Below are 23,097 nucleotides of genomic sequence, written 5' to 3'. Positions count from 1 at the left end.
CATCAAAAGCGCCACTGCATCGAAAATAACCCGCCGAACGAGAAACGTCATCAGGCGGCGCCGGGTGGTACCGTTCAACACAGTCTGGGGGGAGGAGCGGGGTTATTTCTGGGTCAAAAGAAGTCGGTTTGTTTCATTGAGTCGAATCCAGATGATATAACATATTGGTGACGTGATAACAGTTACATTCGTTCAGGGTTTAATTATTAGGATTCAAATGCTTTCCTTTCCACACCCACGTCACCAACTCATGTCCTGTGCCTATTGAGTAACGTCACTCCAGCGCGCCACAGGAAGAAAACAAACTGCAATCTGAAAACAGTCAGTGATCAATAACTGATCAATAACCGTTATTAGCAGCCAATAAGGTGACCGGATGTGTTCTGGGACGGAACACTGTTTCTAACGGACCAGACTCTGAAGTTCTCCCGGTGAGTGGATCCAGATCTCTGGGAGAGGAGCTCCCCGGTCCCGGTGTTTCAGGTTAGCCGATTATATTTGTTTACATGTTCCAGGTGCAGCATCCGATGCTGATTAAAAATATTTAAATAAAGTTAGAGAAAAAAAAAAACTCTGACTGGACTCCAACCTTTGTTTTTATGACATAAATCACAAACCGACATTTTCCTGCTAACGCCATTGAGCAGCTCAGCGGGAGTCTGAGTTCACCTGCTGCTGATATGGTGACAGGCCAGTGCTGGTCTGGGCATCAGGAAGCTGGTGATCCACTGGCAGGTGGAGGTGGGTGAGCTTCTGGTGGAACATGTCTGGGATGATGGTGTTGAAGGCCAAACTGAAACCCATGAACAGTATCTGGCGTGTGTCTCAGGTTGGTCGAGGTGATGCAGTATCTAGTGCAGACCCATAGTGACTGCATCGGATCGGCTGACCCGTTTGCCCAGTAGGCAACTTAGAGAGAACAGTCATCTTGATTTTAACATCAGGATAACAGCAACTTACCATCTTAGTGTTTCAATTTCTTCAAAATTAACAATAAAGGGCTCTGATGTAACACAACCATGCATTCAAGTGAGGAAATATCCCTTTCCATTTACGGCAATCTATCAAAAGTTAAGCAGAGTCTTCTTAACTCACAGCTTCCATGTTCTCTTCCATGTGTTGCATAAGGAGGCAAGCCAAAGAGGTGGAGTTAAATAGTATCCAACAAATTCACAGAGAACAGGATGTGATGTGTGGTGGTGTAGGGAAGTAGGAAAAGGTTTAAAACTTGTCATTTTAACTAAAAGTGATCTGCTGATCAGATTTGTTCTGAGCTGAGCCAATCAGACTGTTTCATACATGTAAACAGGTAACAGCTGCAACCAATAAGAGTCACCCAAGTTTGAATCACAGAGTTTTGAATCCTCTTTAAGACACACACACACACTGTCTGCTGTCTGTAATTATTAATGTCTGCAGTCACAGGTGGATGAAGGTGGGGGTGAAAGTGAATCAGGGATCTGCTCTGAGCTCTTTCTTGTTTGCAGTAGTAATGAACACACTGAAAGATGAGGTCAGGCTGGGGTCACTGTGGATGATAATGTCTGCAGATGATACTGTGACCTAAGGTGAGATTAGGGAGCAGGTGGAGGTATGAAAGAGTAGAAGCAAGATAGAATACATGAGTGTGAATGAGAGGGAGACAAGGTGGAAGGTGAACATGGAGAAGCAGAGGTAGTGGTAGAGGGTCGTCCATGTAGTGAAGGAGGACATGCAGAGGGTTGGTGTGACATAGGAGGAGATGGAGACATATGACTGGCTGAAATGTTGTATGAGTCATCATCAGTGAGTGTACAGTGGAGCTATCCTACACATGACAGTGACTTGTTTCCTGTGTTGACCTTCATACTCATCGTCATGTGAAAGTTTAATATTTAACCGGTCTCTCCACCTCAGGGACTGCTGACCTCTGACCTCCACCATGAGCTCCCGGGTGTGCAGGACCTGCGGGGGGTCTGATATTGACGTGGACCAGGCTCGTGGCAGCGCCGTGTGCACCAGCTGTGGTTCGGTTCTGGAGGACAACATCATCGTGTCCGAGGTCCAGTTTGTGGAGGGAAGCGGAGGCGTGTCGTCCGCCGTGGGACAGTTTGTGTCTGCTGATGGTGAGACGCCAACAGAGGCAGGTTAGGGTGGTTTAGGGTGAAACAGGAAGGGCTGGTAATCCGCAGCATCAGCAAGTTTCAGAGACCATGTGAGTTTGCTGAAGTCCATCCAGGTTTCACAGATACAGCTCAAGCAGGCTTCGGACGTCTCTCTGACCAGTTCAGGTAATTTAATTAGTGCCACGTTTTAGAAGAAAACATCATGAGAAACAAGTCGCTGTGTTTCAAAGCTTCTCATCCAGAATCAGAAACATGTCCACCTGAGCATTCCCCTCGTTGTAATTAATTGATGTCCATCATCCCATGATGCATTGAGTATTCTTCAGTCACTATGTGTTAATAGACCTTTCTGCACCGAAGCATACTTGTTATTAATCTCTGTCTCTCTTCCATAGCATGTCTTTTATCCTGTCTTCCTTCTCTCACCCCAAGTGGTCATGGCAAATGGCCACCCCTCCCTGAGCCTGCTTCTGCTGGAGGTTTCTTCCTGTTGAAAGGGAGTTTTTCATTCCCACTGTCACCAAAGTGCTCACTCATAGGGGGTTATATGATTGTTGGTTTTTTCTCTGTATGTATTATTGTAGGGTCTGCCTTACAATATAAAGTGCCTTGAGCCGACTGTTGTTGTGATTTTGCGTTATATAAATAAAATTGAATTGAATTTTTAAAGTCAGTAAACACGTTTGCTATACAATCATTCCACCCTAGAATGAACACTCAACTTTGACTTCATGCCTGTGATGAGTGTCTAACACTAACCTGTCTTTACCCAAAATGCTCTGCAGCAACTACAGTGTCAAAAGTCAAAGTCCTCTGAACAGCTGTCTTTCTGCCTGCCCATCAGGTCCCGTTAAAGCGCCACTTCTTGGTTCTGGTTTCCACACCAGCGTTGGTAAAGAGTCGCGAGCCCAGACACTTCAGAACGGTGAGTCCTTTGACTGTTTGGGGGCAGGGTGTCCAGGTGAGCCACAGGTGTAACGAGCCTGTGTGTGTGCAGGTAAGCGTCAGATCCAGCAGCTGGGCAGTCAGTTGCAGCTCAACCAGCACTGCCTCGACACCGCCTTCAACTTCTTCAAGCTAGTCGTCAGCAAACACCTGACCCGGGGCCGCAAGACAGAGCACGTCATCGCTGCCTGCCTCTACCTTGTGTGCCGCACTGAGGGCACGCCACGTATCCTAGCAACCACTCTGACCCACTGAGCATGTGCAAACTGCCGAGACAAACCTGAACTCTGAAACCGCGATGGCCTACAGTCAGTTTACATGCAGCCAGGTGAACCACTGAACTGGTTTCCTCACCTGTAGCTCAGGTGTGCAGCTCATCTCCTCTTTTAAAACTACCGTATTTTCACGACCATAAGGCGCACTTAAAAGTCTTAGATTTTCTTCAAAAAGTACGGCGCGCCCTATAGCGCAGTGCGCCCTGTGTGTTGTAAGGAGGACGTAGTAGAGAACACCATGAGAACGCTAAAGGGTGAAGTGTGAGCGTTGATCGTATATACCGGACAATCGCACATACCTGTATAAAAGGACAGGTATGTGCATTATGTGGAACATCGTTGTTTTAACAACCCTGAAAATGGCAAAGAGACACGCTTATGAAGCACAGTTTAAACTGAAGGCCATCAGCTATGCGGAGGAACATGGAAATCGAGCAGCCGCGAGAGAATTTAAGATTAACGAATCGATGGTTTGCAAATGGAGGAAGCTAGAAAACAAGCTCCGGCAGGTCAAGAAAACGCAGCTGAGTTTCCGCGGACATAAGGCGAGGTGGCCCAAGTTGGAGGAAAGACTCGAGCGGTGGATCATCGAGCAAAGAACGAGCGGGAGAAGCGTTTCGACGGTCACCATTCGGCTAAAAGCAGTTTCACTAGCTGAAGAGATGAACATTGAACATTTCCAAGGAGGTCCGTCTTGGTGCTTTCGTTTTATGAAACGGTGCCATTTTTCCATCCGGACCAGGACTACGGTAGCGCAGCAACTTCCAGCGGATTATAAGGAAAAGCTGGCCATCTTCCGCAGCAAACACATCGGCGACAAAAACATCCAGCCCAGCCACATCACAAACATGGACGAGGTCCCGCTCACTTTTGACATCCCGGTGAGTCACACTGTGGAGAAGAAGGGGACCAGCACGGTAGCGATACGCACAACGGGGTATGAAAAGTCTTCTTTTACTGTTGTGCTTGGCTGCCATGCTAATGGACAGAAACTGCCGCCTATGGTGATTTTTAAGCGAAAGACTTTGCCTAAAGAGAAGTTTCCAGCAGGAATCATAATTAAGGCAAATGAAAAGGGCTGGATGGATGAGGAAATGATGAAAGAGTGGCTGAGGGAGGTGTATGTAAGGAGACCAGGTGGTTTTTTCCACGCATCACCATCGCTCTTAATCTGTGACTCTATGCGTGCCCCTCTCACAGCCGATGTGAAAAAACTAGTGAAACAAATGAACTGTGAGCTTGCTGTCATTCCGGGAGGCCTGACAAAGGAACTCCAACCGCTGGGCATCGGTGTGAACCGCCCGTTCAAAGTAAGACTGCGAGCGGCCTGGGAGCGATGGATGACCGTTGGGGACCACAGTTTCACCAAGAGTGGAAGGCAGCGCCGGGCGAGTTACGCCACAATTTGCCAATGGATTGTAGATGCTTGGGCTAACATGTCTGCTGGCACTGTTGTTCGAGCTTTCGCAAAAGCCGGCATCATTTCCGAGGAGCCGCACGGCACGGAAAGTGACTCTGACGGTGAAGAAAGTGAACCTGGCATGTTTGATGGAGATTTAGCGCAGCTGTTCAATTCAGACACAGAGGATGAGGACTTCGATGGGTTTGATTGATGATAAAAATGTGAGTACCAAACTTTGTTTTGCTCCTGCTTTATTTTTAAATACGCACACTTGTATGCTTGTATGTTGTTGATGATGACGATTACTGGTAATAAAAATGTGAGTACCAAACTTTGTTTTGCTCCTGCTTTATTTTTAAATATGCACACTTGTATGCTTGTGTGTTGTTGATGATGACGATTACCGGTAACAGAAATGTGAGTAAGGTACCGAACTCAGGTTTGCTCCCGCTTTATTTTTAAATATGCATACAGTACTTGTATGCGCCCTATGATCCAGTGCGCCTTATGTGTGTGTTAAATACAGTAATGGCACACATAACTGAGACTGCGCCTTTTAGTACAGTGCGTCTTATGGTCGTGAAAATACGGTATGAGGAGAAAGACATCAGATTTTCATCAGCTGCAGGTGGATGCAGGTTTGTCACAGGAACTGATCCATCAGCGGTACATTCAGATGTCCATCACCCTAATGTGCTGCAGATGTTCTGCTGTTTAAGGTGATCAGAAACACCTGGAACCAGTGATTTACAATTTTAAATCAAACACAAACGTGATAAAAACACAGAGGTTACAGGCTTCATTCTGACCTTTCATCTCCTGGTTTTCCTTATACAAGCCTCAGACATGCTGCTGGACCTCAGCGATCTGCTGCAGGTAAGACCGAGCCTCAGCTACTCTCAGTGGAATCTCAGTGGTGTCATTAAGGTGTGAGCTCTATGCTGTGTGTCCAGGTAAATGTCTACATCTTGGGAAAGACCTTCCTGCTGCTGGCTCGTGAGCTCTGCATCAATGCTCCCGCCATTGGTGAGCTATTTACTCATTGTATTTATTTAAAGCACACAACACTGGAAAAGCAGAGAATGCAGTCTCACAGATGATTTAAAGTGTGATAAACATGTGCAACATGTGCTGACATCCAGAAATAAACTGTAAATAAAAAAAAAACAAAAAAAAAACCACCAATCACATTTATCAGTTTCAACTTTATATTTTTTGTCTGCAATGCTTTTCTACTGAATACAGGCTTGAAATAATTTGTTGTTGCATTCAAATTTTTTATTTCCGTTTTACACGTGTGACCTTGAACACAACAAGTAAAATTCATTATCCACAGCACAAAAAAAGTTGAAAATCCCCCACAGTGTGAGATAGGGATGGGTATCGTTTAGGTTTTATCCGATACCGGTGCCAAATCGGTACTTTTGAAACGGTGCCGGTGCTTAAACGGTGCTCGAACCGGTGCTTAAAGAATGGAGAACACAAACTTTGTCCAAAAACCTCTCGTGTTTAACTGTTTCCCACTTTTTCTTTGGTCATTTTAGCCTTTTTGGCCAGGGTGAAGGGAGTATCTGCCATCAAACAAGAAGACAGCCGCATGTAGCTATGATGATGTTTGCTAGTTCACCTTACATGCATTAATGTAATAACGTGGTTAGCCTACTCAACGTAAATTACACACGGACAACAAGCTACTCACGCAGAGAAGAACGGCTGCTGCTGCCATCATCATCCGTCATCATTTCTGCTACACTGGCAGGGCTAGGGGCCAGGACTCTATTCTTCGGGTGTTTGGGGGATGTTGCTCCGGGTCCGATAACTGGCAACCCACCCGGCGTGCACGGTGTGAGGTCTCGCAGCAAGCTATCAAATACGGCGCATTTCTCGGCTTTTAAAAAAAACGCTATGCGTCGCCAGCTGTTTAATCGGATTCTTGGTGTTACCTCCTTTGACAGTATCACAGTATCAGCTTAAAGCACTTGTTGCAGGCTGCTGAGTTTTCATATTTTGCTGTGAAGTACAGCCAGACTTTTGACCGCTTCGCCTTGGACATTTTTAATCTGTAGCTCTGCTCTAACAGAACGTACGTACCTGGCCCCGCCTACTATCCTCGGAAACGTAAAATGATTGGCTAGAAGTGTATCACAGCTCAGGAAAAAAAAGCACCGAAATGTGCGCTGCTTTTCGGTCTGGTTACTACCGTTTATGTCAGAACCGGTGCCATGATGACACCGGTACCCATCCCTAGTGTGAGACCACATAGCCACATCTAGTGGCAGCAGCAGAAAAACTACAACTTCCTTTATTCATTTTCTCAAATATTCAGGAGACTTTAATATACACCAAACACTTCTAAAAACCTGACAGCCAATCAGCTCTCAGGTCCACGGCATTGTTCAATCAGCTGCCAATTTCCAATTGCCAGGTCCGTTGATTGAATCTGAGCTCCAGGCTCCGACTTCCTGCCTGTTGGCTGAATCCCTGGGTCCAGTTCAACAGTAGAAGATGAGCTCTGGGATCTGCCCCCCCTGCACCCCAGTGCCATTGGTACTGTCTGATGAGCACTGGAACTGGAAGGTCACTTTCCCACACTGCACTTCAGTCATCCCCTCCTGGCCAAAGTAACTCAGCTCGTTTCCGTCCAGGACGGCACTGACTGTGTAGAAGGTGTCCTGCTCTACCTGCACCGGGTGCTCGAACCACACCGGGAAGGTGCTGCTTGACCCATCTGACAGAAACTTGTTGAGATTCTGGGCTAGAACAGTTCCCTGCCTCTTCAATTCAATCCTCACAACGTACTCTGCCTTCCCACCACTGGAACCGTACAGACCAAGTCCAGCTACAAAAATCCTGCGATCCACGGCAAACTGGATGCTGTCACAGCGCCCCCTGTAGCGCCACTGGTTGCTCCGGTAGGCTGAGGATTGGAAGCGGTGGCACCTCTGTGGCAGTAGCCCCGCCCGCTTCACAGTGGGGAATTCCAGCCTGGGTTTGTTGGTAGCAGTGAACCACAGAAAGACGTCGTGGGCCTCTTTGAGCGTCAACACATCCGACTGCGCTGCCCCATCTGCAAACTCCTGCAGTGTCATGGAAGGGAATCGGACCAGGTACAGGGCCTTACCAAGCACCGTGCGTTGATTCCTGGGGTTCACTGTCAAGCCCTGCCGCCGACACTCTGCCGCCGCCCAGCACAGCAGTGCCTGAAACACCACGATCTCGCGGGTGTTGAGTGTTTCTCTCTGCAGGATTATCTCCAGCGTGAGCAAGTCGATCTCACAGAAACCTTCAGAGCGCAGAGCGAGTTCGGCTTGAGCGTCGATCACCTCCCAGCAGTGCTGCGTCAGTTCCGGCTCCTCAAACAGCCGACTCTGAGACAGCAGCACACAGGCATTCTTTGCCTCAAGGCTCGTCTCCAAGAAGGCTACGCAGGCCCTCGCCAGAGCAGGGACAATATACTTCTTAGCAGCATATAGCGTGGCGAGCACGGTATCAGCCTCCAACTCAATCTCATCGCTGTACATGTACCTGAGATAGAGAAAATAGTAGGATGAGGTCATGTTTCGACAAAAATTGTACAACACGCGGCATCCATAGCTGACTGTAGTGGGTTTGTGTACCACCACAGTGGAGCAGAAACAGAAGTTACCTCAATGTTATCAACATGATGGATTGTGAAATCTGGTCTGTGGTCCCTTTTCTCGAGCTACACCATAAACTACAACGCCTGCCTTACTCTCCTGTCCCTTCAACCAAATCCTGCTTCAAGAAACAAAATCACTGGAGCTGAACTCCTTCTGCCCAGCCCACGGTGTCTACAGTCTTTAAGCACGTCCCACCACAAACCTCCACCCTACCTCAGATCCTGCCACAGAACACTTTTCAATTTGGTCGAAACACTAATGGCGGTACTCAGATCTGCACTGAAAAAGATTTCATAGTCACGTTCAGGAGTCAAGTGTTCAGGATACTAACAAAACTTTTTATGTTTTGTAATAATTTTTTTCTGTCAGACAACGTTTTCTCAGATTGTAGTTCTGTGAAGCCTGTGCCTCTCTGATTCCATTGCTATCCTAGCCTTTATCCTTCTATCCTAGCCCAATGAGGCACACTAGAAAGGCAGCTGTAGCTCCACATGAGGCAGAATGCAAAGCTGGGGGTCATCCGAGTGAAGGAGACTACTTTCAGGACTCTGCTTGCTGCTAATTCACTAACAGTGGGCCTGGTCTTGATTTCTGACTCACTTTAAGAGGATGAGAAAAGCAGCCGGCTCAACATCAGGGATCTGGATCACAGACTGTCCCTCTGCCAGATCTCCATAAAACATGGCTCCAAACACCGAGCTGCCCACCGCCAGGACGTACTGCCATACAGAGGAATCCATTAGAATCTGGACCACAGCATCAAACCGTATGCTCTGGATCAAAGTGTCAGTGGGAACAGGTTCTGTACCTTATGAGCAGGCACTGTCTGAGTCTCTCCTGAAGAACCGACAATGAAGTGGACATCAGCCATCTGCTCATTGTTGAACATCAGAGCGTTCCTGCAGCCACACAACATAATCAACAGACAACAGCAAAGTACAAGGACAACAACAGACTCGGGTTAGCACATCACATTTCTTAGTAGCTAACATAGCCAAAAATGCAGAATGATGATAAAGCTGAATGTATGCAGACCCCAGCCCAGCAGCCAGAGCCTGAACTTCAACACATGAGGACATGCAGGAATGGCAAGATTGCTCAGAAGTCCTGCCATTAATTAATGCTTCAATCTTAAATATGGTCAACCTATCTCTATTAATCAGCTATGTATCACAGGCCTTCAAGCTGGTAGTAGTTAAACCGTTGCCTAAAACGCCATTTCTAGACCCACCGGTGTTAGCTAATTATAGGCCAATCCCCAACCTTCCTTTCATATTAAAAATTCTTGAAAGAGTAGTTGTCAAAGAACTAACACATCAACTGCAGAGGAATGGCTTATTTGAAGAGTTTCAGTCAGTTTTCAGAGCTCATCGCAGCACAGAAACAGCTTTAGTGAAGGTTACAATTGATGAGGGTTCTGTTATCATCAAGAGACATAGCATACATTTTCACTGCTATGCAGATGACACAGCTTTATCTATCCATGAAACTGGATAACATTGACCTCCACTCATCCCCAGCTGTTCACAGCAAATGGTAAAATGGTAAATGGCCTGTATTTATATAGCGCTTTACTAGTCCCTAAGGACCCCAAAGCGCTTTACATATCCAGTCATCCACCCATTCACACACACATTCACACACTGGTGATGGCAAGCTACATTGTAGCCACAGCCACCCTGGGGCGCACTGACAGAGGCGAGGCTGCCGGACACTGGCGCCACCGGGCCCTCTGACCACCACCAGCAGATGGTCACCCCTCTGTGAGCCTGGTTCTGCTAGAGGTTTGTTCCTGTTAAAAGGGAATTTTTTCTTCCCACTGTCACCAAAGCACTTACTCATAGGGGGTCATATGATTAATGGGGTTTTCTCTTTCTTTTTTGTGAAACTAGATGTTACAATCCCTGATATGGGATTGTAACATCTAGTCACTTTACTTAAACAATATAAAGCACCTTAAGGCAACAGTTGTTGTAATTTAGGACTGTAAAATTAACATTGAATTGGATGGGGCTTTGTGTTGGGGCTGTGTTAGCAACAAACATTTTAATGTCCTTTAGATGAAAAAGAAGCAATGTCTGCATAGTCAATTTGTTGTCCTCTTATTGTTGTTGTTTATCTCTCTGACTGCTTGTGGTTGTTGGTGGTGGGGTTTTTTTGGGGTTTTTTTTTTTTTTTTTACCTTTCTCTGAGGGTGGGGTGGGAAGCTTGCCAGCTGTCTGTTTCCTCCGGGTTCCCGTCATGGCTATTTGGCTGTGAGGCGGCAATGCCGCTGTCTCCACAGATGTCTTCGGCAGTCAGCTGCAGGTCGCTCACCTGAATGAAGCTCTTCTTCACCTCCAGAACCTCCACCTCCTCGTCTTGAGGGAGACTGGTGGAGAACAGCTCGGCTGCCATGTCCTCCTCAGAAAGCAGGCAGAGTCAGCAGTCACAGCATCGCAGCCTGCTGTGGGTCAGAGAGAGCGGGATGTTATGATCCACAGAGATTATGATCCAGATTATCTGACAGCAGAGCGTCTCCTTTGTCCTAAAGCACAGACAACTGACAGCAGCTGCAGGCTCATCATAATCTGGATTATCTGATCGCTGATATCATTCATCTGAGGGTGTCCAGGTGTGTTTACTAAGGCGGTCTGTAATGCTTCACCTGTCTGCGCTGCGGTCATTGATCTCTGATCACTAACATGGATCCAGCTAATAAACAGTATCTAACCCGCAGAGGTGTGGATTCAGCAGACCGCTGTTATTATTAACATCAGTGTGGCCCAGAAAGCCACGCCCACCACATCTGTTTATCTTCAGCGAACAGGAGATCGGGTCTCTGTCCGGTAACAATCGATCATCACTAATCACAGCTCTGAGTACCGATCACGTACCAGATTCTCAGCGTTGGACCTGTGGCGCGTGTCATGGAGCTTTGGTATGCGGGTTACCTGTGTGACGTCTGCCGTCCCCGCGTCCTTCCGCTGTAAACGTTAAAAACGAGCAGATCGCTGCAGCCTGCCTCCGGCCGCCATCTTACACCGTAGTACCGCCTTCACCACCGCTCCGCACTGCAAGAGGGCAGCAGAGCGCGGGAAAAGAACGCAGCCATCGAGCAACCGCAAATGTTTTCATGAACACCAAACACGGAAGTGTGTCCGTATGTTTATGTTTGCTACGTACAGTGTGTGGTGATGTCTGTGTCCAAGCCACTGTTAAGAAGAAAAAAAAATACTAAGCGTGTTAACAAGCAGTCTCTCTCACTCTCACACACACACACACACACACACACACGGAAATGCAGCTTCTGAGTGCAGAAGCGGCTCAGTGGATGCTGAACACTGGGATAGTGTGAACACACCTCACGTGCGGTGTAATTTCAGTATCCTTGGTGATTATTGAGGGTTTGCAGTCATGAGGGGAATCTCCCACATAGTTTCTGCAGTCTCTGATATGATGTGTGATCAGTGTAACTCACAGCTAACTTACAGAGCCCTGATGCGGATTCAATCATTCAGGTAAAGAAATCCCAGAAAGCTGATTCAGTTCTGGATTTAACAGTCAACAGTAAATGTAGTGGGCGGAGCTGGACACAAGGCCTTTAACTTAAGTTGAACTTAAGTTTGAATACTGTTTATAAATCTCTGCTGATGCCACAACAAAAAAGCGATCTTTTGCCTGCTGATGAACTTTGACCCTGTGTGGCCACGTTTATTAACATTGAAGCACTCCTTCCCCTCCTCAGACCCCTGTCTGTACATTCCTCGCTTTGCGCACATGTTGGAGTTTGGGGCGAAGACTCATGAGGTTTCCATGACGGCTCTTCGTCTTGTACAGAGGATGAAGAGGGACTGGATGCACACAGGACGCCGACCCTCTGGACTCTGTGGAGCAGGTGCAACCTGGAATTTGTCACTATAGCAACAAACGTCAGCGGCAATGTGCATGAAGCAGACATTAACACTCCTTCTCTTCCTCCTCCTCAGCACTCCTGGTAGCAGCTCGGATGCATAAGTTTCGGCGTTCAGTGAAGGACGTGATTGGCGTGGTGAAGGTCTGCCAGACCACACTGAGGAAGAGGTGAGCCCCACAAATACCTGAATACACCTGACCCCCACCAAAACAGGAAGCAGATCTCAGCGCCTTTCCCTCCCTGCAGGTTAACTGAGTTTGAGGACACGCCCACCAGTCAGCTGACCATTGATGAGTTCATGAGAGTAGATCTGGAGCAGGAGTGCGACCCCCCCTCATTCACTGCTGCACAGCACAAAGCCAAAATGCAGCAGGTACATCTTTGTCTCTGATTGGCTGCAGCAGCTAGGTGTCCAATTAGCTAACCACTCTGTGCTTCCTGGTTTCTTGCAGTTAGAGCAGGAGCTGGCTAAGAAACTGGATGAGGTCGAAGGTCAGTTTGTCTTTTTTACCTGGGTGGGCTGCCTCAGATGAGAGGGGGTTACGTATTGAATCTTTGAATCACAGTGCATTTCCTGTCATCATCAGGAGAGATCAGCTGCTACAAAGACGAGATTGAAACCGAGCTGGAGAAGAGTCGGCCCAAACTCAGAGGAATCTACGCCGCTTACACCAAAGAAGTTGGTCAGTTCTTTGGGTTACCTGACTGTCTCACCATGCCCACACAGTCACTCAGCTGCTCCCACCTTTTCTGTTTTCAGACCCCGAGGACAACGGCGAGGTTTTGTCAATGCCATCAGAGCCCGAGGAGGTTGAGAGCGAAGATGTGGAATTACAAGCGGCCACCCACCACCTGACTGAGGACTTCCTGTGTCAGGTGATCCAGGAGGAGGAGGTACGTGGCATGAAGGGAGATCCGGTGGCAGAGCCAGAGAAGGAGTCGATGGGACCACACCGTCAGGCTGCCTCTCTGACCTCCATTCTGGGAAAACTGCCAAGCGCCGCCAGCCTGAGCCTCCAGCAGACTTTCCAGACCTCGGACACATCAGAGAGTGGCGAGAAAGATCTCGGTGAGGATAACGACTGTAACAGAATGGTGACATCACCATTAGATCATAGGGCAGTTAGAAATCAAGCTCTGCGTTTACCTTCAGGTGACCACCCACAGAGCGAGGAGCTGGACCTGGAAGGTATTGATGATCAAGAGATCGATAAGGTCAGTTCACAGTTCTACAGGTACAAAGATACCTGAGCAACTTTTACTGTGAAAGGACCCAACTGCACGTGCTCTTTTCTGATTGGCCTGTTCTGTGTGATACAGTACATCCTAAATGAGAAGGAGGTTCAGGTGAAGACGGAGCTGTGGATGAAGCAGAACGCCGAATACCTGAAGGAGCAGAAAGGTGCTCATCAGCAATCATTGATGGGTGTTATTGATTACTGATTCTGATTGATTTGTTTTTGTGTTTCCAGAGAAACAGGAGCGGATAAACAAAGAGAAGGAGGAGGGCACCTACAAGGAGAAGGTGAGTGAAACCAGCATCCACTCAAGAGCCTCACCTGAAGCTCCACCCACCTAATCTGTGACCCCATGTGGTGAATATTTTGTCAGAAGAAGAAGAAGTCTAAGAAGCGGGACCAGATCGAGGCATTGACAGCGGGCGAGGCGATTGAGAGAATGTTAGAGAAGAAGAAGATCTCCAGTAAGATCAACTACGATGTCCTTAGAGATCTTAACCGAGGAACAGGAAGTCCGACCAGGTCCCCCGACCACACCCCCGATACCACCGTAGCACGAAAACGACTCAACCGCCGCCGGCGCAGGAAGACCAGTGACAGTAACCAAGACCTTGCAGCCAACACCAGCATTATGGGCAAGAGGTATCTCAACTGATCTGATCTCTCAATAACCTGTCATCAGTAATGAATATTCTTCAACCTGTCCTCCACGCTATCCTGATGTTCTCTCTCCTGCTCTTTCAGGTTCCGCCACCTCATTTCCTCCACACCAAAGAAGAAGAAAACAGCTCATCAGGTGCGCATCCTCCTTGCATGTCTCACCTGTGTGTCCTTCCTCACCTCTCGTACCTGTTACTCCCTCTTACCTGGTTTACCTGATGTTAATCTTTCAGGTAGAGAGAACAGTCACAGTGGTTACAGAAACAGAAACACCAGCAGAGACTGAGTCCAACCCACCCCTTGACTCTGCAGCAGAAACAAGCCCCACCCTCCCAACTGCTCCATCCCCCATGGAGGAGGAAGAGGAAGAGGAGGAGGAGGAGTGTGTTAGCGCTCTGCAGCTGGTGGGAGGTTAGTCCAGACTTTTATTCTCAAAATCATTACAGTAACATTGATTGATTTCATTGATTTTATTGATTTGCGTCATCCAGATTACGGTTGTGATGCAGATGAGGAGGAGATCTTTTGACTCCGCTTGCTGACCTTTTGACCCAACTGAAGAAACTCCATCCAGGCTCCAGAGCCAAGGCAGCTGATCCATATCTCACAGATCAATAACCAGTGTCAAGGGAATGAGTTACTGATCGGTTTTTATTTGCCCTTTAATTGATCCGTGATCATTTTTATTGATCCTCCTACTGAGGTTTTTAGACGCTTTTGTATTGACGTTAAAACCAGCTGTGTGTGTATGTAATTGTGTGTGTTTGTTGATCCTGTATTTCAATACAAACAAACAATAAGACAAACATTCCTTCACAATAAAGAAACTGACAGTGGTGACGAGTTTTTCTGGTCTCAGAACCAGACGATCTTGGTTCTGACTGTCCAGTTTTATGTATTTATTTGATTTGATTTTCGGTTGTTACAGACGGGACAGACATGACTGGGGGATAGAAGGAGGAAGGATGAAAGAAAGAGAGGGAGAGAAAGAAAAATAGAGGGGAGAAGAGATGGTGAGAAAGGCGGGAAGAAAAAAACAAAACAAAACACCTGGATCACCTGTATGGGGATAAGAAAAAACAGAAGAGTAAACAAACAAAAAACAACATAATAAATACAACACAATCACAATAAAGTAGCTAACAGCAGATAACAGTCGATACTAAATATGACATGTTATTGTGCAGTACGCAAGACCGACAGCGCACAATGTGCTTTGAGGTAGCAGCCAAGAAAGGTGAAGTGTGTGTCTGTGAAAACCCGTGTGTACACCTGTGTGGATCGGCATGCTTGAATTCAAAAGGTTTCTCCATGTAACGATCTGCTAGGAAGTGTGGGGAGCCACAGCACGTCCCCCAGGGCATGAAGCAGGTATGGAGGAGATCCAGGCCCCAGACATCCAGAGGTCCCAGAATACGAGGACCCATGGAGGACCACCAGGGGGGCAACTGTGCCACCCTCCTGGGAAGAGCTGAGGAGAGCCCCAAACGAGAGGTCACCCAGCAGCCACGGAGCAGAGGCCAGAGGGGGTTGCAGTGACGTGCCTGCGGACTCTGCAGGCAGCCAGCTGTGCCAGAGAGGACCGGGCCTCAGGCCCAGAGGCCTGAGGGTACCCCACCCACCGGAAGGGGCCCAGCCGGGCCACAGTCGCCAGGTCCTGCCAATCGGCCACCAGGAGTGAGTTGGTACATACATGAGCGCCCAGCCCCAGACACCAAGAACCACCAACACACCAACGTCTGAGGGCATCAGCTACTGGCAGGGAGTGTGGTGAGGGGAGATAGGCCTCCATACCTCGGAGAGCCTGAGATGTTCCCAGAGAGGTGGAGTCTAGGTCCCAGCTGACATATAGACACAGACAAAGAGGCGTACGCAGACACAAACATGCATTCCCACCCCCATATACACAAACAAATACTCGGCACTCACCCGACGTGGAGACAGACACAAATAGGCACTGTACACACATTCACACTCCCCAAACATACTCTACATCCCAGGTCCGGGTACCCCCGCCCCCAGAGGGGCAAACCATACCTGGACCCAGGAGATGTAACCCTTCTCACTGGGGTAGAGGAAGGCAGACCGCCTCCTTATCTGCAGTAGCAGGGAGGCCCCGCATCCCAGACCCCAATCCGACGGCCAGCACCTCCTCCCAGCCCCCCAGCCCCGATGGTTAACAGAACGCGGGGTGAGTGAAGACCCCAAACCTGAGTAATGTGGTTGTCTAGGTTGCGGATTAAAATTGAGGGACAGGCGGCCAGAAGGGGGCAGAGGGGGAGTGCCTCCCCTGCACCCTGGTGACACACCTGCACCCCAAGTCCTGCGTGTGTGTGGTGGATTGGGAAGAGGGAGGCAGCTGAGGATGGGGAGGGAAGAAAGGGAGGGGCTGGGGCTGTGGCTGTGGCTGTGGCTACAATGTAGCTTGCCATCACCAGTGTGTGCATGGGTGGATGACTGGATATGTAAAGCGCTTTGGGGTCCTTAGGGGCTAGTAAAGCGCTATATAAATACAGGCCATTTAGAGAGCCCTACAGTTGGGCTGATGCACCCGCCCACCACCCCGGCAACACAACAACCAGGACCCAAGGCCCAGCCAGAGAGCCCCAGCCCAGGGGCGGAGCACCCCCAGAACCACAAGCCTCCAAGCCCGTCCCGGACCCACCCAGGGGCAGCCAGGCTACCAGGCCAGTAACCAACGTCCGCCAGCACAGACCCTCCCCCATGTTTGCTGTACGCAGCTACAAGGAAAACACCATCTAAGGCTACATTCATACTGCACGCGAAAGCGCATCATATCCGACTTTTTTGACCCTATGCGACCCATATCCGATCATGGTATGACAGTGTGAACAGCACAAATCCGATATTTTCAAATCCGACCTGGGTCATGTTAAGATTCAAAATTGAGGAGGGAGAGTACAAACCACTCTTGGTCCAGTAGGTCTCTGGTCAAACAATGATTTTAATGAATACACGCGTGGGAAGACACTCTGTACGCAGACAGCCAGTAGTCCTCGACTTAATCAGAGCATACACAGATTTTTATAGCATCAGGGTTTGAATTACTGACGCCCCTTCATACGTCACAGACAGGATATATACATACGTCAAATCAAAACCACAATGACCTTTTAACACAGTTTAAAAGAACATCGTCTTCCATCTTCATAACAGGTGCATCCTGTCACTGCCGGATGCTCGCTTGTCATCTTGACACCTCAGCAGCAGTTCTGCGACAAACTGCTCTTTGCAACATCAGCAAAACATAATTAAACTTTCCCCCATAAATGAATCTAACTAAAAGTGTGTGTGTGTCTGTGTCTGTGTGCTAACCACAATTGCACCCTGTTTCCTGTCAGCCTGTGACTTTTAGCCTTTCTGAAAGACACACACTGTTCAACCCCTGAATGCAATATAAACTCCAGATTATATTATTAATGCAATGGTACTGATGACAATTATTTAACAATAGCAGTAAAATAATTTCCCTGCTCCACAGTCACTTTCATATGTGCTACTGAATCCAATACATATCTGAAAGCGACTGCTGTTTGAATGGTCATGCCGCATTAAATCCGTCTTTTATGTCACTGACACAAGACAGATGCCAATTATCAGCGCCGGAAATGCGCCCGATAAGACATCGCGAACGCTTCCTGGCCATCCAGTGTAGATGTTAGTGAAACTGTTGGGAAGACAACGTTGGAGAAACGTGAACATTTTATTTGTACTGTATTATCTCCACATTCTGACAGAAATCTGCAACTATCCTTTGAAGCACCACTTCTCTCTAAGAGGGAAGATTGCTCTGCAGAGAAGGGAATCTGCCAGTAGCCCTTGTTTAAATCCAGCATCGTGAAAAAACAAGCAGTGCCCAACCAGTCCAGGAGATCGTCGACCTGGGGCATTGGGTACACATCGAACGTGACACCTCATTCACCTTGCGGTAGTCCACACAGAACCGTATAGACCCATCTTTCTTCACCACAAGAACTATGGGCATATATCTTATATATCATATAACTATGGGGCTACTTTTTAGCCTCAGCATATTGTTCAATTCTGCAATTCAGCAATTTGTCTTTTATGCTCCAGGAGCCTGTAGGGCCATGAACCCACTGTCACGCCAGGGTGTGTCTCAATATGGTGCTCTATGAGAGACGTTCGGCCGGGCAGGGGGAGAACACATCAGCAAAGCGCTGTTGCAGTGCAGCAACATCTGCTCTCTGGGCCTGTGTGAGTGGTCATCACAATGGAGGGAGGCGGGGATGGTGGAATTTGGCACCTCCGGCCCACACTCATCTCTCTCCTTAACCAGGCTCAACAGAGCAGTGGTTTCAGCCTCCCTCCATGCTTTAAGGAGGTTGAGGTGGTAAATTTGCGTCGCTCCTCTCCTGTCTGACTGGTCAACCTCATAGTCAACGTCCCCCACTCGCTGTGTGACCACAAAGGGCCCTCGTCACTTGGCGAGCTGGAGAATGGTAGTAATACAAGCACTTTGTCTCCTGGTGAAAATTGCCTGAGCCTAGCCCCTCTGTTGTACAAGCTTTGCTGATGTTGCTGGGCCTGGAGTAAATTCTCCCGTGATAACCACCCCAACCTGTGCAGCTTTGCTCTCAGGCCCAGCACGTATTGAATTTTATTCTTTGTGGGGCTCGACCCATCCTCCCAGTTGTCTTGAATCAAGTCGAGCACCCCTTGCGGCTACCTGCCATACAGTAACTCAAAGGGAGAAAATCCCATGGAGGCCTGGGGTCTAGCCACCGATCCCAATTTCGTTCATCCTCGTGAATAAACTTAAGAATCATGGACTTTAAAGTCTTTTTCAGCCGCTCCACCAGCCCATCAGTCTGAGGGTATTAGACACTGGTCCGAATAGATTTAATGTCCAGTAATTTGTATAGCTCCCTCAGAGTGCGAGACATGAACGACGTGGTCTGGTCAGTCAGCATTTCTTTCGGAATACCGACTCGCAAGACAATGCCTGGGCCACACTCTTGAAATGGTGTGCAGCAGTACTGCTTACAGGTATCACGTTGCATAAACCACCAGCACCAACACAAAGCGATAGCCGCGTGCACTCCGGTGGAATGGCCCGAAGATATCCATACCAATGCGCTCAAACGGCATCTCCATCAGCGGTAATGGGCGCATTCCTTTGGAATGGCTGGGTGGTTAACCAGCTGGCATTCTGGGCACCACCAGCGGCGCACATCGGCCCAAATACCCGGCCAATAGAATTAGGCCATTATGCGCTCCAGAGTTTTCTTGCATCCTAAATGCCCTGCCATGGGGTTTGAATAAGCCGCCTGGAAAATGTTTCCCGGCGGCTTTGTGGCACCAACAACTGGGTGCAGATCTCATTCGTGCGAGTGTCAAGACTCACTCGATAAAGCCGATCGTTCCGTAACTGGAAATGGGTGTAAGTCCGCGAGGCTTCAGGGTGCACCAGCAGACCATCAATATCTATCACCTGGTCATAGGCTGAGCGTAGGGTGTCATCCCGAGACTGCTCTAGGGAAAAATCTTCTGTGGGGTGCATAACCGGAGGCAGTGGGGCCTCTGTAGAGGTTCCTGCCACCTCCTCCCCCCCAGAGTCAGTATCAGTCGACCCAGTGTCACTGCTAAGTGCCGGGCAAACATTACACAAATTTACTGGTTGCGATTTCACCCAGTTTATTACCCCAGTAAGCTGTGGAACTGTGCCCAAAATGGGATGCGACATGCCTCTCTCCGTCCTGCTGATCTCGCCTCCCCTCCCCTGAGCTGCAGACAACAGCAGCTGACGCTCTGAGGGCCCCCCCCCCCTGCCCGCAGTACCGGCGGCGGTCCTGCCGGCAGGTTGGTCCTCCGCCAGTGTTGGCCCCGGACGCAGCCAGCTCGCCGCCGTGTCCTCCAGCTGTCGAGCCCAAGTGAACGGCTGCTCCCCCGCTGACATCTGACTAGCCCGAAATCGCCTCCGGTAGTCCTCCGGGGTGAACCCGAGCCAATCCAATACTGCCCTGCAAACATCCTCAAAGACACCCCGGGACGCCGGGGGCAGGCTGGGCCGCCATCTGTGCCTCCCCTGACAGCAGCGGCAGAAGCCTGGAAGCCCACTCCTCCTCAGGCCACTGGCAGGCAAGTGCTGTGGCCTGGAATGTCTGCATAAAGATTAGCGGGTCCAAGATGACATGGTTGAAGTTCCCCAAGATTGCAATGAAGGCACTCAGGTGCTAAGTCTGTAACTGGGCTATGGCAGAGTGGATAGTGTCAGCCTAATTTCAGGTAATGCCGGGGCCCAGTTCTGATCACCTGGTTAATTGTATTTCTGTTTTCATTGTCTGGTTTCAGTCAGTTTCAGGCCTAGGATTCATACTGAACTCGTAAAAGTCTGACACCAATTTTTAGCCTAGATTTGACCTGATTTTAATCAAACAAAGTTTTTCTTGCTGGCTGGTCATGACTCATTTAGATAAATTGAACAGGGTCTTTCATAGGGCGTCATTTATAACGTGTTCTTGTCTTTCTTGGTCTGTTCTGATTTCGTCTGGTCCTTCCTAGTCTGTTCGAGTACCTCTTGGCTGATGAATGTCCTGTAGAGTTCATGAGCGTTGGTCTGGAATGTTTCTTTCAGATCGAAACTGCAGGTTTGGTTACGATCACCTGTGGGACAGGGGGCGGTACTGGAGGAGCACTTGGGGGCGGGGCTAATCTGCAGGACAACACAGAAAAATCAAAGGTCAGCACTTCAACAGTGAGGCTGAACAGGAGCTAAGTCAGGACAGGAGGAGCATCCTACTTGGGTTTTATTGGTCTTAACCTCATTCTTCTTGGTCGACACAGATGAATGCTGCTTCAGTGCGTTGGTGGTGGGAAGAATCATTCCCTGACCAAACTCTGTGGGATCAGAGGTCACAGTTACCCCATGGGTCATCTCCCTGGCTGATCTTTACAGGTGTAAATTTCATAATGAAGCGTTTTAGGGACTGTCTCAGAGTAATGGCTTGCTGAGGGCTGAAACTACAAACGTTCCAACCACCAGGAGAAGCTCAAAACAGAGTACTAAAGCTCCACTTAGATTTAACGTGTTTTGCTCACATGCATTTGTAGTGGATGTGTCACAATCCTGGGTCTTTTTACCCAGCGTTTTGAGTTTTTGTTAATTTGGATGTTTATGGTTTATGTTTAAGTTCATTGGGTTTTCTAAGGTAATTTGTTTATTAGTTTCCCCTTAAGTTTTCAACCCCTGTATTAAGTATCCCTTGTCCTTTATGTGTTTCATGTCTTCATGTCTTTTGTTGTGACAACATGAACTTGACACATCTGCGTTTCATTATCTTTCCCATTTTATTTTGAAGAGGTTCTGTGTTCCTGTGTTCTATGTGTTTAGCTTTACGTTTCCCCTGTGATGTCGTTATCCTCACTTGTTTCCCCATGTGTTTCCACTTCCCTCATTATCCTCCTGTGTGTACTTAGTCTGTGTGTTTTCAGTCATTTCTTGTCAGGTCGTCTGCTGTTTTCACGTCATGCATCCAGGTTTTTTTTCCATGTCTCCATGCCAGGTTTCATGTTGAAGGTTTTTTCATGCTTTAATCTTAATTCACCCAGTTTAGTTTATTGTTTAGTTTCACCTTTGTCTTTTGTTTTGTACTTCTTTGCCAGCCTTAATAAACGGCTCGGTTTTGTTATTCCATGTCACGTTTCACATTCTGTTTTGGTCTGCATTTGAGTTATTTTTCGCAATACATACAGTCTGCCTCAGCCAGACTCTGACAGGATTGCTGGGTGCTAGAGTTAATTGTAGACTCTGGTTGTCTCAGTAACTCACCCCCTCATATCAGCAGTATTCTTAACACTTTAGTATTCACTTCCAACTATTATCTCAAGCCTGGACCCACCCACCTCTCACTGCTGAATTTCACAGAACTTTAATGGTTTCAAGTTTCCACATTACTTCTAGCTTTTTCCTGTTTAGACCCACCCCTAAAAGGCTTTGATAGTTACTGACCGATCTACTTAAGAGACACAGAGGAGACACCCACGAACAGTTCTAAAAACTCCTTATGGTCAGAAACTGCCTGATGTCTTCTAGGTAACACACCTGATTTGAGCCGCTGGACATACTTGCCCAGAACCCTGCGAACCTCCTGGATGCCGGAGGTCTTCATGAGGTCCAGGAGAGGTGTGTTGGGCTGGTCTTTACAGAGAGCCACGCAGATCTGGATAGCAACATAATTATCAATACACTCATCTGTGCAGTCATCACTGGGTTGCAGGGTATGTGATCAGAATCAGAAGTCAAACTCACATCCAGGTCATCCTCGTCATTCTCGTCAGACAGGTTGGACACATCAATAGTTCCTCTGAACTTCACTCCCCTGCAGGACATCCCTGCACACAGAAAACAGTTGGCACTACAGAAAAAGAGCAACCCTATGTTAAAATCCCCGCTGTACACGTGGCTAGAGATTCTGGCAGTCATAGTCAAATGTATTCCAAGGGCCAGAGCGGGTGACACTGAGTCAAAATGAAACCTTTCATTCAGGATAAGAGTAGATTTAGTAGTTATAATTAATATCATCAGCAAAGACTCCTGGTTTACAATAATGGCTTACACAGCAGTGGGGAAGAACTCTTCAGTATTATATTTTTTCAATACCATGTGCCAACACAATGCAGAGACACTGCTTGAACTCTACTCCCATAGAGATTGATTATCTTGTTTAAAATGTTACCTGATTCTGAAAAAGAAAGACTGAAATCAAAAGCACTTGACTCCCTGGTATAAATGAATAATGTGCATTTTCAACCAGATAACCTGTGAGCTAAAGAGGAAATGGTGTCTTGCTGATTTAGAAGATCTTCATTTAGCAGGAAAAATAATTTGTTGCTCAATAAAAGTAAAGCATGAACACCTGACTATTCAACACTCACAATGAAGATTCTTTACA

The 23,097-nt window shown here is 47.9% G+C and overlaps 3 protein-coding genes across 11 annotated transcripts in view; 1 reads left to right on the top strand and 2 right to left on the bottom strand.

Moving 5' to 3' along the window:
- The first annotated feature begins 367 nt into the window (after positions 1-367).
- On the top strand, positions 368-14,997 carry LOC146692653 (transcription factor IIIB 90 kDa subunit-like). 5 transcript variants are annotated; one of them, XM_085432804.1, is made up of 19 exons: positions 368-431; positions 1,897-2,105; positions 2,950-3,030; positions 3,103-3,276; positions 5,572-5,603; positions 5,681-5,753; positions 12,096-12,245; positions 12,337-12,430; positions 12,510-12,636; positions 12,716-12,755; positions 12,851-12,946; positions 13,024-13,332; positions 13,417-13,478; positions 13,584-13,665; positions 13,736-13,788; positions 13,875-14,143; positions 14,246-14,297; positions 14,395-14,572; positions 14,653-14,997. In XM_085432804.1, the coding sequence occupies exons 2-19, from the start codon at positions 1,922-1,924 to the stop codon at positions 14,688-14,690; spliced, it is 2,094 nt and encodes a 697-aa protein (XP_085288930.1). In that variant the 5' UTR covers positions 368-431; positions 1,897-1,921; the 3' UTR covers positions 14,691-14,997. The 5 variants fall into 5 exon arrangements, with proteins under 5 accessions (XP_085288930.1, XP_085288931.1, XP_085288932.1 ...); XM_085432805.1 differs by having other exon boundaries at positions 420-483; positions 13,878-14,143; XM_085432806.1 differs by having other exon boundaries at positions 420-483; positions 14,474-14,572.
- LOC146692654 (BTB/POZ domain-containing protein 6-B-like) lies at positions 5,793-11,423 on the bottom strand. Of its 2 annotated transcripts, XM_085432809.1 has the most exons (5): positions 11,302-11,423; positions 10,551-10,814; positions 9,177-9,267; positions 8,969-9,087; positions 5,793-8,252 (listed from the first exon to the last, which is right to left on the bottom strand). In XM_085432809.1, exons 2-5 carry the CDS (start codon positions 10,763-10,765, stop codon positions 7,220-7,222), a joined length of 1,458 nt encoding a protein of 485 aa, XP_085288935.1. In that variant the 5' UTR covers positions 10,766-10,814; positions 11,302-11,423; the 3' UTR covers positions 5,793-7,219. The 2 variants fall into 2 exon arrangements, with proteins under 2 accessions (XP_085288935.1, XP_085288936.1); XM_085432810.1 differs by lacking the exon at positions 11,302-11,423 and having other exon boundaries at positions 10,551-10,915.
- The window catches only part of ahsa1a (AHA1, activator of heat shock protein ATPase homolog 1a), a 10,764-nt gene continuing 2,363 nt past the window's right edge, over positions 14,697-23,097 (bottom strand). For 2 of the 4 annotated variants that reach the window (XM_085432817.1, XM_085432815.1), the window contains exons 3-7: positions 22,455-22,537; positions 22,248-22,365; positions 20,946-21,043; positions 20,721-20,858; positions 14,697-15,220 (exon numbers count right to left, since the gene is read on the bottom strand). In XM_085432817.1, the coding sequence (XP_085288943.1) occupies positions 15,053-15,220; positions 20,721-20,858; positions 20,946-21,043; positions 22,248-22,365; positions 22,455-22,537 (605 nt within the window). In that variant the 3' untranslated portion in view covers positions 14,697-15,052. Of the gene's footprint in view, positions 15,221-19,847; positions 20,859-20,945; positions 21,044-22,247; positions 22,366-22,454; positions 22,538-23,097 lie in introns of all 4 variants that reach the window. The other 2 variants (XM_085432816.1, XR_014915255.1) reach the window with 2 other exon arrangements.

Source organism: Copadichromis virginalis, linkage group LG15 (genome assembly GCF_057382275.1).
Source record: "Copadichromis virginalis isolate Kocher_CV1m ecotype Utaka linkage group LG15, C_Virginalis_male_GT1.1, whole genome shotgun sequence".
Lineage (NCBI taxonomy): Eukaryota > Metazoa > Chordata > Actinopteri > Cichliformes > Cichlidae > Copadichromis > Copadichromis virginalis.
Note: the sequence above shows the minus strand (reverse complement) of the source record. Positions and strands in the feature narration are given on the sequence as shown.